This window comes from Panthera onca, chromosome C1 (genome assembly GCF_046562875.1).
Source record: "Panthera onca isolate mPanOnc1 chromosome C1, mPanOnc1 haplotype 2, whole genome shotgun sequence".
NCBI classification, from domain to species: Eukaryota; Metazoa; Chordata; class Mammalia; order Carnivora; family Felidae; genus Panthera; species Panthera onca.
The window spans coordinates 129,935,002-129,951,673 of NC_138346.1; the positions used below are offsets into that span (position 1 = coordinate 129,935,002).

Genomic DNA, 16,672 nt, shown 5'->3' on the forward strand with positions numbered 1-16,672 from the left:
GTGAAATGCTTTCTGCTAGGGAACAAAATGGTCAAGTATATTGGAAAATGGAACCTTCAGTTTTGGAAAAACTAAACCGTTTAGAGAAAATTATACTGAATGATGACGTGGTTCTCAAGTCATTAAGAAGTTGGTTTTCACCAATTGCCTTGTCTGTTCATTACATGTCCATGTAAAAACAACTTGTTCGCACAAGGTAAACTTTGTCTCCTGGGTTGGCCATGAAATAAAACAGAAAAGGTGATTATCTTCATTTGCCTGGGTGTAGAAACCTAGGTGAGAAATCATTTTGCATTTTAAATCTTAAGGTATTGCTCTGTTGTTTTCTAACTTCCACCCCAATGCCATTTTGATTTCTGATTCTTTGTATGTGATCTGATTTTGTGGGTGGTATCATGTAGGCAGGAATGAGGTGTGGGGCTTAAAACCAGGGAACTGTCTGAAATCCATATGAAGAACAGGATACAGATGCCAAGGTTCCTTACCCCATTCTCCAAAGTAGTCAGACAACTTTTTTCCCCCTACCCTAGCAAGAGACACTGAAGTTAGAAGGTATATTATGTGGAAAAATTGAGCCATGTAGGGCTTACACTTAGAGCAATCCCAGCAGAGATTGGGAGAGATGGTATACTGCAAACAGAGTGGTCAAATTAAGGAAGGTCTCCATACTGACTGATGAGGATGCCCAGTTCCTTTGTATAGCTCAGTTCCAGTACTGTGACACCTGGGTCTCATACATGCAGACTACCTTTCTTGCATCCAGACAGGATCTGGAAGATTTTTCTCTAAAGAAACTGAATAGACTCAGTGGAAAACAAAATAAAACAAAACACCTAAAATCATTTGGATATTATCCTGCCCCGTGAAATTAGGTTCTTGCCAAATGATTAGGTTCCTACCTGGCAAGTCTAATTTGGTGCTTCCTGTCCCCACAGAGATGTCTCTCTCCTAAATGTAAACAAATGACAAAGAGCAACCAGATACTTGAGAAAAGCTTTGAACTAGAAAACAAATAGATTAAATGGGAAAAAGAAACCAGGAAAAACACAGACATTAGAATGAGCAGTAGAAAGATGTGTTTTTAAAACCTTTAATTTATATTCTCAGAATTAAGAGATGACAATATATCCATGGAAATGAGCTGGATGTGCTATAAAAGGAAAAATCAGACAACAAGAAAGAGCTCTTCTAAATTAAATATTGAGTAGAGGAGTTGGAAAACAAAGTTGAGCAAATCTTCCAGAAAATTAAAGAAATAGATAATATGGGAGAAAAGATAGAGAAGTTAGACAATTGATCCAGCAAGGACAGCATTAATTTAGTGAGAACTCCAGAAAGAGAAAACTGAGAGCAGCAATTATCAAAGAAACAAGACAGAAATTTCCTAGAACTGAAGGATATATGGCTGCAAGTCAAAGATGTTACTGAGAGTTAAGGATAATATCGAACTAAAATGTATGGTACATAACTTGAAGGCATATTATCTTGAAATTTGCAATATAGAGAAAACAGTCTGAAAGCTTTCAGGGACAAAAAGAGATCAGATCACATAGAATGGCAATGAATTCCAAGTTAGAAGACAATAGGACAATGCCTCAAAATTTGAGAAGCAAAGTAATTTCTCACCTAGAATTCTATACCCAGGCAAATTCTGTATTAAGTAAAATAAAAATGTTTTTCTAGATGTGAGGCTTTCTGAGTATTATTACAACCCATGTATCCATTTATAGGAAGCTGAAGGATGGGCTAATAAACCAAAAAGAGGGAAATACGGAATCCAGGAAATGAGAGCAAAGGGATGTCCCGGTACTATAATAATTGAGCAGGTTTAGAGAACAAGTAATATGGATTAGAACAAGAGGGTGGAGGGCTCAGAAGAAATGAATGTCTCCATATGATAACAAATGGACAGGTTCAGTATATGGTGTTGAGAAGTGTATCATTGAGGAGTTTATCATTCTCTTGGAGAATTTGAAAAGAATTTGTAAGACAAAGCTTGAGCCAACAAAAACTTGAATTATTTTTTGGAGTCAAGTGTTCTTTGACTATGCAAACATGACAGAACTGAGCCAGATGATGGCTTGGCTTTGTAGAGGTTACAAAAGGAAGAGTGAGGAACAACACTGACAGAATTAGCCTGAAGGGAAGAGAAAGGAGTTTCATTCCTGACACTTAAAAATTGATAATTTAAGAAATTGTAGTTTGATATTATTTAGAAATATGCAAGCACAAATAAAAAATAGATAAAATGCTTTTGAAATGGAACTTGGGATAGAAAGCTGCTAAGATGGGGTAATGCTGTTTTTTCATTATTATTGTACAGATTGCATTTTTAAAACTATGTTTCTGTGTTACTTTGATAGTAATGCATATACTATATACTAATTATGGTAAGTGCTATGAAAGAAATTAGGATAGTGTAATAATCATGGAGTGGAATATGTGAGATGCAGGACAACATTCTTCAGATGGGATGGTCAGAGAAGACCTCACTCTGAGCTTATATGATAAGAAGGAATGTGTGTGGAGTGAGTTTTCCAGGCAAGAATACAGTCTCTGAGAAGATTCTTAAGATCAAAAAGCGGTTGGTGAATTTCTGGACCTGAAAGAAGCCTAGAGACTAGTGAAGAAGGGGGTTGTGAGAGATAAGATTGAAGAGTGACCAGATCATACCAGGTACTCGTAGTTCATGGGTTATCATAACTGCTCTTAACCCAAGGTACCATCTGCATAAAATGCCCTCAGCTCTGCTTCTGTACTTGGTGAAAATCTCACATATCCTCCATCAACAAACTTTTGTGTTTTAAGTAAACACTTAGTGTAAGTTAAAGGCAGGTGTTTATACCAAGTTATCCGAGTCTGTAAATGAATGAGAGAATTTTCTGGAATATTAACTCATGAAGTTTTGAAAGAGAGCCAGTGGAAACATAAAATTTTTCCTTTTGACTTTTATTGTCCAAAATATCTATATTGTGCAAATATGTAAAACCTATATTTGATGTGAAAGGGTCACTAAAGAGTATTTTAACATTGAATTTGGGCCTTTGACTATAACTGTTACTGTTATGGAATTTTGGTATGTTTAAGATGAAGATAGTTTAGGAAGAATTAAATTCTGGTATTGAAAATAACTATCTTTTAAAATTAAATTTTAGGGGTGCCTGGGTGGCTCATTCACTTGAGTGTCTGACTCTCGATTTTGGCTCAGGTCATGATCTCATGGTTTTGAGATCAAGCCCCATGGAGGGCTCCATGCTGGGCGTGGAGCCTGCTCAAGATTCTCTCTCTGCTCCTCCCCTGCTCGTGTGCCTGCACACACACTCTTTCTCTCAAAAAAAAAAAAAAGGGGGGGGGGTTTAAATTAAATTTTACTTACAACTAAGTTCTTAAGAAAATTGGTTATCCAAACTGTGGACCATAAGCATTAATCTTATATCCCCCAAAATAATTGCTTAAAAATAAATTGTTACTGGGGCACCTGGGTGGCTCAGTCGGTTAAGTGTCCAACTTCGGCTCAGGTCATGATCTCATAGTTTGTGAGTTCAAGCCCCGCATCCGGCACTGTGCTGGCAGGTCAGAGCCGGGAGCCTGCTTTGGATTCTGTGTCTCCTCCTCTCTCTGCCCCTCCCCTGCTCATGTTCTGTTTCTTAATTATAAATAAACGTTTAAAAATTTTTTAAATAAATTGTACTGGAATTTTCTTAAAAGGATGCCAAAGTAGGTTTCATTTCATACTATACATAGAAAAGGTGAAAGTTCAGAGGGTCCTGGGTGTGCATGTGTGTGTGTGTGTGTGTGTGTGTGTGTGTAAGTGTGTAAGTGCGTACACGTGTGTGCATGTGTGTATGTCCTATGCATGATAGTCTCTCCCTACGAGTCTTTTTCCTTCTTGTTCTTAAACCACCTATAAATCTCTAACTCAATACCTACTCACTCCTTTCTTGTCCCATTTATTATTTGATAATTATTTACTAACTGGGTGCTTACCATGTGTTAGGCACTATTCACTTCACCGTGGTTAACTTTGTAGACCATTTGTTTTTCTCTTATTAAAGGACTTTTTTTTCTGCATTATTTTTGAAGCAATGTAATTAGTATAGAAGTAAAGTTAAAAACAACTCAGATCTGCCACTAAATGAAAATCCCGACAGATACCTATTTTTAGCTTCTGTCTGTTCCAGGTACGTTACCCAACTTTTCTGTGTCATTCTTTCTTTCAGGTATGCTGGAGCAATGGAAAGATTGCAGGCAGAGACTGAACTTATTAATAGGGTAAATAGTACTTACCTTGTGAGGCACAGGACCAAAGAGTCAGGAGAATATGCAATTAGCATTAAGTAAGTAGGACAAGTCCTTTTACAGAAATAGATTTCCTGTTTTCATAATTGCATAGACCATCTGACATGTATAACACTAAAGTTAAAAACCAAGGTTCTAATTGCAGCTGAAATAATGTATCCATCCAGACAGTTCATTAATACTTGAAAATATCTGTAGAAAAACAGTATTAAGTGTTATAGACTGCTAATTGGCATATTAGATTTCTTTCATAACATTGTATTTTGGTGATTTGATATGTGTCTGTTTCTTATAAATTCTAAAAATAGATATTACTAGATTTTGTTTTATTTTGTTTTTCTATATTCTCGAAATTAATAAATTGGGCATAATGGTTGGTCAAATCTAACACCCCCCCACACTTCAAATATTGGTTGTATCTTCAAACAATCTAGTAAATATATTTTGTTAATTAGCTGTCGCCAGTGTATTGGCATAGGTATATATTTTGTCTTCAGAATTAATTCCTATAATTTTATTGGGGCATGCCCTCTGGTAATTATTGATTTCTACTGATTAAAAACACATTTATATTCATACGTTATTCGTTGCCCACAGGTACAATAATGAAGCAAAGCACATCAAGATTTTAACAAGAGATGGCTTTTTTCACATTGCAGAAAATAGAAAATTTAAAAGTTTAATGGTAAGCATTGATTAGTTCTTTTCAATCTGTAGTCCTTATTTTGCTCTAATTAGAAAGGTCAGTTTAATTCTATCATTTCTTAGAAATCTTATGTTTAAAGTTGTTTAAAGAGAATTCTGTAATTTTGCAACAGAATCCTGAAAATTCTAATTTTAAGAATTCCAATTAAGTTGTATATTGCCCCACTCATTTTTCACTGTAAATTAAGTTTGCAGGTTTTAGATAATATTTCAGAGTTCCACACTATTTATGATTCTTAGAGCATCAGACAAATTGACTCCACTTTCAGTTATTTGTGTTTTGCCCTGTGTTTGACTGACAGAGCAGATCTTCACATACGCATCTTTTCTCCTCTTCCTTTCTCTGCCTCTATCTCTTCATTCGGGCAAAGGAAGGTATTTTTAATAATAACCAAAAAATTGTAATTGGTGAAATACCTCTCACAGGTTCATTTCATGCAAAACGCAATATAATGTCAAATGGAAAAGCTTTTTTGTAGTTTCTGCTATTTTAAATCATTTGAGCCATAGTTCTGCTTCATTACCTTGGAAAATTAAATATTAACAGGGTAACATTTTTACCAAACAACAGTTGTCATATCATAGGCATTATATATTTAAATTGAAATAGCATATTACCAAGTTGCTTCAAATGAACAAAGATTACTTTAGTCTTACGATTTAAAAAAGTACAACTTAGTAATTTTATTAGCGCATAATATTATGTATGTCATAAAGACAGTGTGTATATGGCACAATATAGGCATTGCTGACAGTAAAGAAAAAGTTCAAAGTTCCTTAAAAGTGGTCTCAAGTCTGTTTCTCAAGTTTGAGAGTTTCTTGAGATAATGAAGAATTTGGACATGAGATACAGGATGCATTTGTAAACGTACTTGTAAGTACTTTGAGTAACTTTGGGAAGGACCACTCATTGATTGAACCATCAATCAAATGATACATTCTGCATCCTCCGGAAAACATCTCAAAGCACTTTGCAGATGTTAAACATTAAAGTTAAAGACTGAACGTAAGAGAGTCTTACAAAATAGGCCAGCTTGAAAGCCTTATCTAAAAATTTAGAACTGCTTCGAGACGGGGATACAGGGATTCATGTTTTAAAGAAATGGAAGTGTCTTGAGTTGAAAGAAAAGTCAGAAAACCTCTCTGGACATAAATATCACATTTCCAATTCACAAGTTAAGGATCGGCATCAAGATTATGTCCTGGAAAATGTGAGCCCTGTCAAATTAGTAGCCAAGATGCAGGCATCCTCCCTGCTGGAACTGACTTACGTTCTGTTGGAACAGGCAGTCTGAGCACAGAGAGAACTGGACCTGAGGAGGTTTTTCCTAAAATGAAAACCTTAGGAGGGAGGTGGCAAGTGGGTGCACAAATAATGAATGGCAGCCCCAGCTGAGACATGATGAAAGCATGCACAGGGGGTCTCCACATCGCTGCGAGACATACTGGCTTGAGTCTTCACCTGCAGAACTTCCATGGATGATAATGAGGCTGCTCCACGGTATTATAGTTAATACGTGAGACTTAAAAAAAAAAAAAATGCTGTAGGGCCAAAGATGAATACCAGCTTCGCCGACTTTGAAAGAAACAAAAGGAACTCCCATCCAAGGAGACAAGCAAAGAGGATGAAAGGAATAGTCACTGGAAAGGGCCAATCAATTCAGCTTTGTGTCCCTGGGTTCAGCTCAAGAAAGTTCATCAGCAGCTAAGGTTCGAAGTAAAAAGCCAGTAAATACTTCATGACCTGGATTAGCAGACATAGGTCCTCGAGTTCCTATCTACATACAAAGCTGTGATTCTAGTATAAGCAACAGAGCCTCAGAATTCAAATAATGTACACCAGAGAGTAGTGAAAGTTTCTGCAGTGATGTCCTGGAAAGGGAATTGAGAGTACTGTCGCAGAGCTAAAGCAAACTCTGCCTTATATGGTAGGTATAAAATATCAGAAATGCCATTGCTAGAGACACATACATAGTTTTTCTTTTCCTCCATATCCAGAGGAATGCACCTTCTGTAAGGAAGCATATAGCACAGTGGTTAAAGGAAGGGAAGTCAATTAATAGCATAGCTCCAACAAAACTAAAAACTATTAGCAAAGGGATATAATTGTAAAAAGAAAGATAAGGAGCTGAAAACTCTGTCTTGGGCAAACCCTTTGTCAGGTTTAGCAAATAACTGTAAAAACTGCTAAACAGTGGAACTAGTCTGGAGCCGCCCCTCGCCTTAGTTTCTGTTCATTTGCTGAACAAACTTATATGGAGACCTTACCTTGTGAAATCATTACGTTGTTGTAGAATTCAAAATGACTCCACTGTTCTAAAGCAGCTTTCAGATTCGCAAATCCATCTGTAGCAAGAACCTCACAGTAGTTGCTGTCCTTTAAACCTCAACTCAGAAACGCCACATGGATACTTGATCAGCAGGAATGGCTCCGCTTTTAGTAAGCAGCCCCTTTACAAGGAGAGAGAGAATTAATAGGCACCTTTGGTTTCACTCCAGCAATATAGAGGCTTCTCTAAATCAGGCCCATACAACTTCAAGGAATGATCTTTTGTCATGTTGGTGTCACACAATACAGTTTCCATTAAAAGTACATAATGGTCTGTGCGTTTGAGTTGCTTCTTGAGAATAGTTCAGTATCCTCCCATTATGGGTGGTAAAGTTATATTCTTCTACCTGTGAAACTTACTAGGGCCTGGAATTAAATTTTAATTTGGAAAGGATGTGAAATGCAAGCAGACTCCAGAACTTGTTTTAAATTAACCAGTTTCTTAAAGAAAAGATTGACCTTAGGTGGTTGTGACCGAAGCTTTCCCCTTGGGTTTCAATAGCTTGGCTAATCAAAATCTTTGTTTTTCTTAGTCATTAAATTCAAATTCTAAATGAATTTCTATATCCAGATTACAAGGCATTAATTTTGTTCTAATTTTCATGTATGCCAGGCAATCCATGTCCAAATGCTGTTTATAAATCAGCCCCATTGCCTGTTTCCTTGGTAATTGGAATGATGGGCTCTCTCACTCATTATTTTTCAGAGAGGCTTGAATTGTTGACACTGCTGTGTCAGTGCGAGATAAGGAAAGCTTAGCGATTTCTTTTGTTTAGAGTCTTCTTATTTACTTGTAGTACCTGAAGGTCAATGACTGCTAAAGCAAGGGTGGATTAGACTAAAATACAGAAAGCATAAAGGCATAAATTGGAAAAGACCCATGGTGGCACAATTTAATTCTACCCAGTTAGAAACATGTAGGAAGATTTACCCTCATAAGACTGTAAAAATGGAGCTAAAATCTCTTCCATGCTTAGTGAAGTGATAAAGGAGTATCTGTAGCTTACCAAGCCGCATGACCCTTAGGCCTTGGAAAAGTCATTTTTTTCTTCCTTCCATAAAATTTGAAGATGGTTAGGTATGAAATGATGACCAAGTCCTTTTCAGCGTGATAATTCCGTGGTTTCTAGCCAACTTCACATAAGCTTTAATTCATCCTAATCCATAATATAATGCATAAAATTCATAGTATTTATAACAAAATTACATTGAAATTCATCTTATTGGCTTAGAGTTACTTTCAGGTTTATTTTAATATTTTTGTTAAAGAAAAAACACATTTTCCTCAATTTAAATAATAAGACTAAGAGAACACTGCTTTGATGTCATTTGCATCAGCAACACAATATATATGTACAGTTCTTGCAGAGACCTTACAAAATATTGCCTTTTATTTTTTAAAAACATTATAAAGAAGGCCATTTTCTGACTATTGAAGCCACATTGAGGATATAAACTTCTGTCTGGTATTTTGATTCTTTTTCTTTTTAAGTCAGTCAGATTCCAGATGCCTTCGCTTCATCAAGGACCCCATAATTTGGGCTCAAAAAAGAAAGAAGAAACATATGTAGATAGATGAATAGATTTCCATATATCTATAAATAGTGATAAAGTGCATAAAACCCTAGCATCTTATATCTCAGAAAACTAAGTTCTTTGTACATCATGGACACTTGGCAAATGCTCCTTCCCTTTTGCCTCCATTTTTGTATATTAACATTTGCCAGGCACTACTTGCTAATAGTATGATGTAGTTAAGAGCACAAGCTTTGGAGACAGACATCAGCTGGGCAACCTTGCCCAAGTTGGTAACTTCCCTGAGATTTGAGTATCAATGAGGACTCAGCCTTGCTCTTGTTAACTGTGTGCAGATTGTGAGAAGCTTGGCACATGGGCTCGTGGGAGCTGTTACGATTATTCACATGTACCAGGCACTTTCTACATTCTTTACTATAGTCTGTGAAATGGCTTATTATCCCCATTTTACAGATGTGGGAGTTGAAGAATCTTCATTTGCTTTATCCAGTGCTTCAGCTGAACCCTGTTGCTTTTGGTTTATGAATGTGGCCTTTACTCAGTCACCTTTATGTCTGTTTCCAGCCTGACTACTCTACTTAAAATAATCTTTCCCTCCTTCCTGGCTTCTGAAATTTTGCCTGTTCTTCAGTTTAAGCCAGGCTACTTCTATCATGAATTGTTCCCTCAACCTCTCCCCTGGGCTCACAAAAGGAAATTCTCTCTCTTGCCTTTGGGTGCCCATAACCCCTAACTTTCCTTCAACAGTGAACAGTCCTAGAGGGCAGTAGCTTTACCTTCATAATCTTTGTGACCTCTGGAACTCCCCTCACAATTCATTACACAACTTATCTGAGTTTAGTAAAAAATAATGTAAATCATAAATGATATAAATCATTGATGATTCTTTTTTACTTCTTTTGAGTGATTTTTGGCTCCGTTGATTTGTTTTGGAAACTTTGAACATCACCACTGAATGGAGGTACTGAGTTGATGACAGTATGGGTTTTAGAGGAAATGAGTTACTTTTACCCTATTTGTTCTAAACAGTAATAGAAGTAATGAATAATAAGGTTAAAAGTGATTTTGCTTTTCATGTCAGGTATTTCTAAGAAACATTATAATACCTACAGTATTACCTAGTAATATTTATTTTTTCATTATGAATTATTATTCATTTTCTGATTAAAGTAGAGAGATTCAGATTTGTGCAGAGTCTATGAAACTGACGTTTTAGAAATTTCCTGAAATTTTAGCATGGGACATGGTGGATGGTTATTATATTAGGCTTGGGTGCATTTAAGGAAAATTAGGTATAAGGGAAAATGGAAAGTACTACATCATTGACCTCTGTAAGTAGCAGCTGATATGCAGAGCTATGGAAGGGCACTAACACTTCATTGTAAGCCAGAAATAATGTCAAGTAGCATTTGTGGTTTATGAACTTGAGTTTACCATGGGAAAAGAACATTTAGAATCAAAGTTTGTTTTCCTGCTACGTTGAAAGAAATGCAGGAAAGTAGAAATTGCTATATATTCAGCAAACAGCTGTCTCTTCATTTTTGTTTAGAAAAACAAGTATTATGTAAATAAGAACAATAATTACTGTTCTGAAATTAAAGGTTAGTATGATTTCTTTTCATTTACCACATCTGACTGAAGACTAACAGGATGTTCTCTATCCATGAACAACAATAAGAGGTAACTCATATTATCAGTGGCCTGAGTTACAAGGACAGTTACTTGTTAGATGTCATGTACATCCAGAAAGCAGGGAGAGATTATCATTTGCTTACCCTTCCATATACTTACTGAAAATTTGGCATTAACTCAATCATCCTTATGTTGTATATAATTATGTGTTCATGTTCAGGTGTTTGAAATCAAAACTATCCTTATCAAAAATAATCTTCAAATCTTTTATCCTAAAGGAACTTGTGGAGTACTACAAGCATCATTCTCTTAAAGAAGGTTTTAGAACCTTGGATACGACCCTACAGTTTCCATACAAGGAGCCAGAACATTCAGCTGGACAGAGGGGTAATAGAGCAGGCCACAGCTGTGAGTACTGCCATTAAGAATACAATTTGCTGTCACATAAGGATTGGAGGCACAGTAACATTAAACATCTTTATTACAAATTTTGAAATATAGCCAGTTAATACACTGATGTATTTAGCCAGAGTTTTTTTTTTGTTTCGTTTTGTTTTTGTTGGTTTTTTGGAGCTAAGCAAAATCAGATGAACCAACAGGTGTATGAACATGTCTAGACATAGCTTTTTGTGCCAAATTAAAAGTCACATTTGTGTTTAGAAATGTAAAGGGTATGTTAATATGTAAGTTTCATGCTTTTCGGTGATATTTATATTAGCCAAATTTTTTAACTCATACATGTTTGTGGTCATAATGCTGTTTAACAGTATTTAAGCAAGGCTGGTGTGCAGCTCTCCCTTCTCACCTGGTATCCCAAATATGTTTATGGTTCCCTTTCAGTGATTACTTTCAGAATTTTGAAATGGCTAAAGCATGTTTCCTCTGATGCCAGTATTTACAAGTATAACTGAGCCACTTTCTTGCAGCATGAACTCTATGCCACAGCTAATCATAAAAGATTAGCATGTTATCGTTGGAGTGTGAGTTCAAGTCAAAACTGTTTTCTCATCCTCATTTAATGTCACATAATCTTCCTGGAGATAGATGCAGCATGTAAAGAGAACATTGTGATGAAAAACTCTATGAAGGAAGTGTGATTTTCTTCCCTTATATTATTATTTTTCTAAGTAAAATCCTTTTGGAGGAGAAATGGATACAATTTTATTACTCTTAGAATCTTTAGCCTAAGCAAAACAGGAATATCTAGAGGCATTGGAAAAAAGAATTTACGTCGTGCAATATAACTTTAGCTCTCCCCCCCACCACCGCAACACCTGCCCCACCGCCCCGAAAGCAGAAACTGAAAGGCAAACAGGTAACACTCACAGGACTCTAACAACATCAGTAAAATCTCATACACTTGTATATAAGTAAATATACAAGTAATTTGTCACATCAACTAACAGATTTTTTTATTTGAATAACTGAATAGTTGTTCTCTTCACAAGGATTGGTAATAAATGATCCAAGCTTGTGTAATAAAAATAGAGCACAGTTTATCTTGAAACTTTAAACACCTATTCAAAGTTACCTTTCTGTATTTTGGTCTAGTGTTTTCCTACAAATTTCTTAAGACTACCAAAGTTAATGATATTTTTCCCTACGTGAAAAGTATAATTTCCTACTAGTCCTTTACTTTGCCTTGCTAGCAGCAGGAGATAACAAATGTTGCCAAGGAGGTCAATTATACTAAAAATCCTGTTTGAGTTCCCTTAGTTCTAGAAAGCCAAGGTGGGAGAGGTTGGCAGTCAGGGAGAGCAGATGTCCCATCTTAGTGGAAGGTCATTAGCCCGCGTATTGCCCTGCATGGTTCCTCCCAGCACTTTCTCTGTGCTCGGCACGTGTAGGTGTTCAGAGGATGTTGTCCAGCAATGAGCGGAGTTGCCTAATCTAAAATTTGTCTCTAGGGTTCAACAAAGTATTTAAAGCTCAGACTTATTTAGCTACTAGGAATGAAGTTATAGACATTTTGCCTTTTTTTTCTTTTTTAAACAAAAAGAGAATAGCCAACAGAACGATTTTGAACATCAATGAGAGCTACAGGAAATTTTTCAACAAATAGAGCTATGTGTTCAAATACTCCAAGCCTGGTATTTTTAAAAGACTCGGGCAGGTCACACAGAGACCTGCACAAGAAGGTCAGGAAGTAAAAGCAGATCTTCATTTAAAATTAATCTTTGTCAGGGTTTGGTTTTGTTTATCAGTTAGCCATTTATTCATTCCTTCAACAGACAGACATTAAATACCTGACCCAGACAAGGCACTGTTCTAGGTACTGGGATACAGCAGTTGAGAAGACAAGTCTCTGCCCTTGTGGAGCTTCTGTTTTAATGGGGACACTCAGCCAAGTGTGGAATATGGGAGTTTGCTGTTTTTATATAGGGTGGTCAGGGAATATCTCATTTACAAACTTACCAGAAAGAAAGGAGGGAGTAAGTTAGTATGTCAGTCAGAAATAAGGGTACAGTGGTCTGGACTCCAAGATTATTCGGTCATTACCGTGCAGCATGGTTATAATCTTAGATCAAATTTATGATACTCTCCCTGTGTTTTATTTACTTTATGCTCACTTTTGTATAAAACAGGAAGAATACTAAGATGGTTCTGAGAGTTAAATGAGGAGTTGTAAAGCATTTAGCATAGTGCTGGTACATGGTAAAAACTCAATAAATATCCACTACAACTGATTCTATGACTACTAACACCACCATCACTACTAGTAACTCCTCACACAGCAAACATTTTCCTACATTTCTGAGTTGAGTTACTAATTATAATTCATAGAAATTCACATCTTTGCTTTTATGATATTCAAGTATACCTTGCCTATTATATACCAGATCCTGGTTGAGAGTTAACCCTTCATTAAAACACTGCTTCTATTTTTCTGCATACCCTACTTCTCAGAAGAGGGAAGGAAGAACACCACCTAAAGATTTTGCACATTGTCTTTATAGTCCTCACCTCTGTTCATAGCTTTGGCTATGCTGCTACATATTATCTAGAAATAATTTTTACCAGGAAGTATTGCCTTGGGATACTGGATTGGATAGTGCCCTGACCTCTTCATTACCTCTAAAAGATTTTGGAGGAAGCAGAGCAGGCAAGCTAATGCCTAGGTCCACCCTATGTTCTGGGTAGAGGTTGAGATTAGAGTTCCAACTCCTGCAACCTGCTTTTTTTTTTTTTTTTTTCCTGAAATAGTACAGTCACCTTGGAAAAGAAAGTTCCAGGGCATTGTAGAAGAGGCTGCTTGCTTCCGTACAAGTCCAGGTTAAAATATTCTTGGGTAAATCACCAACTATTTTTCAAGTTTGTAAAACATGATAAGATGACAGCAGAACTACCTCACGCAAATGCAGAATAACATACAAAAAGATACTGGTCAGAATTAAACAGGAGTCCAGATTGGGCAAGAAGCATACAACATTTCTAGGTGAGGATCCCATTGTAGGCAATGCTCTCTCCCAGGGCTCTGAGACTTTATTTTTGCCTTTGAAATGACTTATGAATGTGGCCAAGAGAAAAGAAAGTGACAAAGAAAGAAAACACAGAGAACTCGGGCATAGCAGTGAGCTGTTGTGCTTCCCTAGAAATTGCAGTGACTCCATGGAAGATGTTCTGCTCTGTCCTGTGGATCTTACTTGCCAAAAACTGGCACAGAAAATCTGGCTTAGAACACATCCAGTATATCTGTAAGGCTTATGTATTTGAAGGGCACTGAACTGACTTTTGCCTTTCATGCTCTACAATGAGCACTTAATTATTTTCAGGTCTGCTACTGAGTAGCTGTCTGACCTTAGGCAAGTCACTTAGCCTGTCTGGAATTCAGCTTTCTCATCTGATGAATGATGAATGAGATTAGATATTTTATTATGTGCTTTAAGAAATAGCATCCTAGATTTCTTTCTTTGTATGCATGAGGGAAGGAGGCAAGGTAGAATGTTGATAGACCATTACACTAGGAGAAGTTGCATGATTAGCTATTTCATGACCCATAAGGAGATGTTAAACATTTCCCCAAGTTCTTATTTAGGGAGAATTAGTTGGACCATAGAGAAGAGCTGGCTAATTTTAAAAAAATTGGTTATTCCTATATTCACATAATCTCAAAGTATCTTTTCACAAGAACTTGTTAGTAACAAAGGGAAAAATAGAAGCACCTTAATCAAGTAATCAATGTTAACATCTACTTGATCTAGAAGAAGTAGATCACTTGTACCTCATAATGTGATGTTCTAAGAAATATACAGTATCACTTTGGTAGTATTCCTGCCCTCACAAGGCATATGTTGAAGCTAATTGTGAGGAAACATCAGACAAACCCAATTTGAAGGACAGTCTACAAAATAATTGCCCTGTATGCTTCAAAACTGTTAACGCCCTAAAAGACAAAGACTGAGGAGTTGTTTCAGTTTAAGTAAGGAGACTGAAGAGACGAGTACACACAGCATGTATTGGATTAAATCCTGTGCCTGAAAAATAATTTTTATTTACTTATTTTTGCTGTAAGGACATGCATAGGACAGTTAACAAATTTTCAAGTTTCTAGATTAAGTAATAGTGTTAGGTTTTTGCTGATAATTGTACCGTGATTATATATGAGAAGCAAATGTCTTTGGCTTTAGAAAATACACACTGAAGTATTTAGAGGTAAAGGGCATTATGTCTTCAGTGTATTCTAAAATGGTTCAGGAATAATAATAGAGATTGATAAAACAATCACGGTAAAATGTTAGCATTTGAGGAGTTTGAGTGAAAAGTATATGGGAATTCTTCATATTATTCTTGCTACTGTAAGGATGAATAATTTCAGCATTAAAATTTTTAAATGGAGAGATCGTCCCATTAGCTGTAACAAGATTGAGAGAAAATGGCAGCAGCATTCTGCTTTTTCCCCCCGCTCTAGGTGCAAAGGGAGCTTGGGACACGGATTTGGGGGTATGTAGAATACTAAGTAGGTCATATTTGAAACCATCTGTTCCTTACATATGACCTTACTGTATTTGCTTATTCGTTTATTCTTTTATTGAATAAATATTTACATAGCACTTACCATGTGCCAGGCCCTGTGCCACATGCTGGAGTTACAATAGTAAATAAGATGGACAGTTTGGTGGACAGGGACAAGCAGAAGACAACTTCACAAAATCATCAGAAATTTTGACAAGTCTTGTGAGGCAGAAGCACAGATGAAAGTGTATGATAAGAGGGCCTACTTAACCTGCAGTGTCCGGGAAGGACATTTAGAAAAAGTCACATCTAGGTGAAATGTAAAGGATCTGTGTAAAGGGTGTGAGGTAGCGGAGAGTAGGAAAACTCCACAGTAGAGAGGTAGCTTGTGTGAAGGCCCTTAATCAGGAAATAATGTAGCATGTTTAAGGAATTGGAAGGCCAACATGTTTGGAGCATAGCAGGTGCATTCTGATATCTACAACGGGAATGTATTGAGCTTTATAAACAAAAAATGATATGAACTGGTTTACATTGTTTTAAAAGACCACTATCTACTCCATGAGAGTGGCTTGGAAGGGAGCATGGACAGAACAGAGGTGAGTTAGGAAGTTATTGCAGATATCTAAGAGAGGAATGAGGCTCGTTTGGACTGAGTTCAAAGTGGAACAGAACTATGGTAGATTTGGGTATCTTCTGGAGGTTGAATTGATTGGATAAGAGAATTGAGGTAGCAGTAGTACAAGCATGAAACACAAGTACTTGCCTTGGACGACTGGCAAATGGTGAAGCCACTGACTGACCAGGAAACAGAAGAGACATAAGAGGAATAGAGAAGAAGGTAAAACATTCAGTTTTGCACGAAGTTTTAGTTACCTGTGCATACTCGATGGTTCAGTAGGCAGTTGGCACCAGAAGGAGTGGTCTGGGTTGAAGATAGAGCTTTATGAATCATTAACACCTTCATTTCATAGTTTACATAGAATATAGTATTATTTTTATATAGGTTAAATGATTTATTCTGGTGTTATGTTCCCGCAAGCCTTAGGAACCAGACTTCTTTGCTCCTCATTCTCAAATTGCACTTTGCACAGTGCCTTTCATGAAACATGTGTTCAGAGAGGACTAAATAAATGAAGTCAGACAATAAGGTCCATGGGAGACAATAGCAAGTATTAAAGCACTATGTGTAGTTGATATTTGAAAAATCATGGGTAA

The 16,672-nt window shown here is 36.6% G+C and overlaps 1 protein-coding gene across 2 annotated transcripts in view; it reads left to right on the forward strand.

Moving 5' to 3' along the window:
- The window catches only part of VAV3 (vav guanine nucleotide exchange factor 3), a 362,968-nt gene that overhangs the window by 331,101 nt on the left and 15,195 nt on the right, over positions 1 to 16,672 (forward strand). For both annotated transcript variants that reach the window (XM_060625198.3, XM_060625200.3), the window contains 3 exons: positions 4,221 to 4,337; positions 4,897 to 4,984; positions 10,780 to 10,909. In XM_060625198.3, the coding sequence (XP_060481181.1) occupies positions 4,221 to 4,337; positions 4,897 to 4,984; positions 10,780 to 10,909 (335 nt within the window). The remainder of the gene's footprint in view (positions 1 to 4,220; positions 4,338 to 4,896; positions 4,985 to 10,779; positions 10,910 to 16,672) is intronic.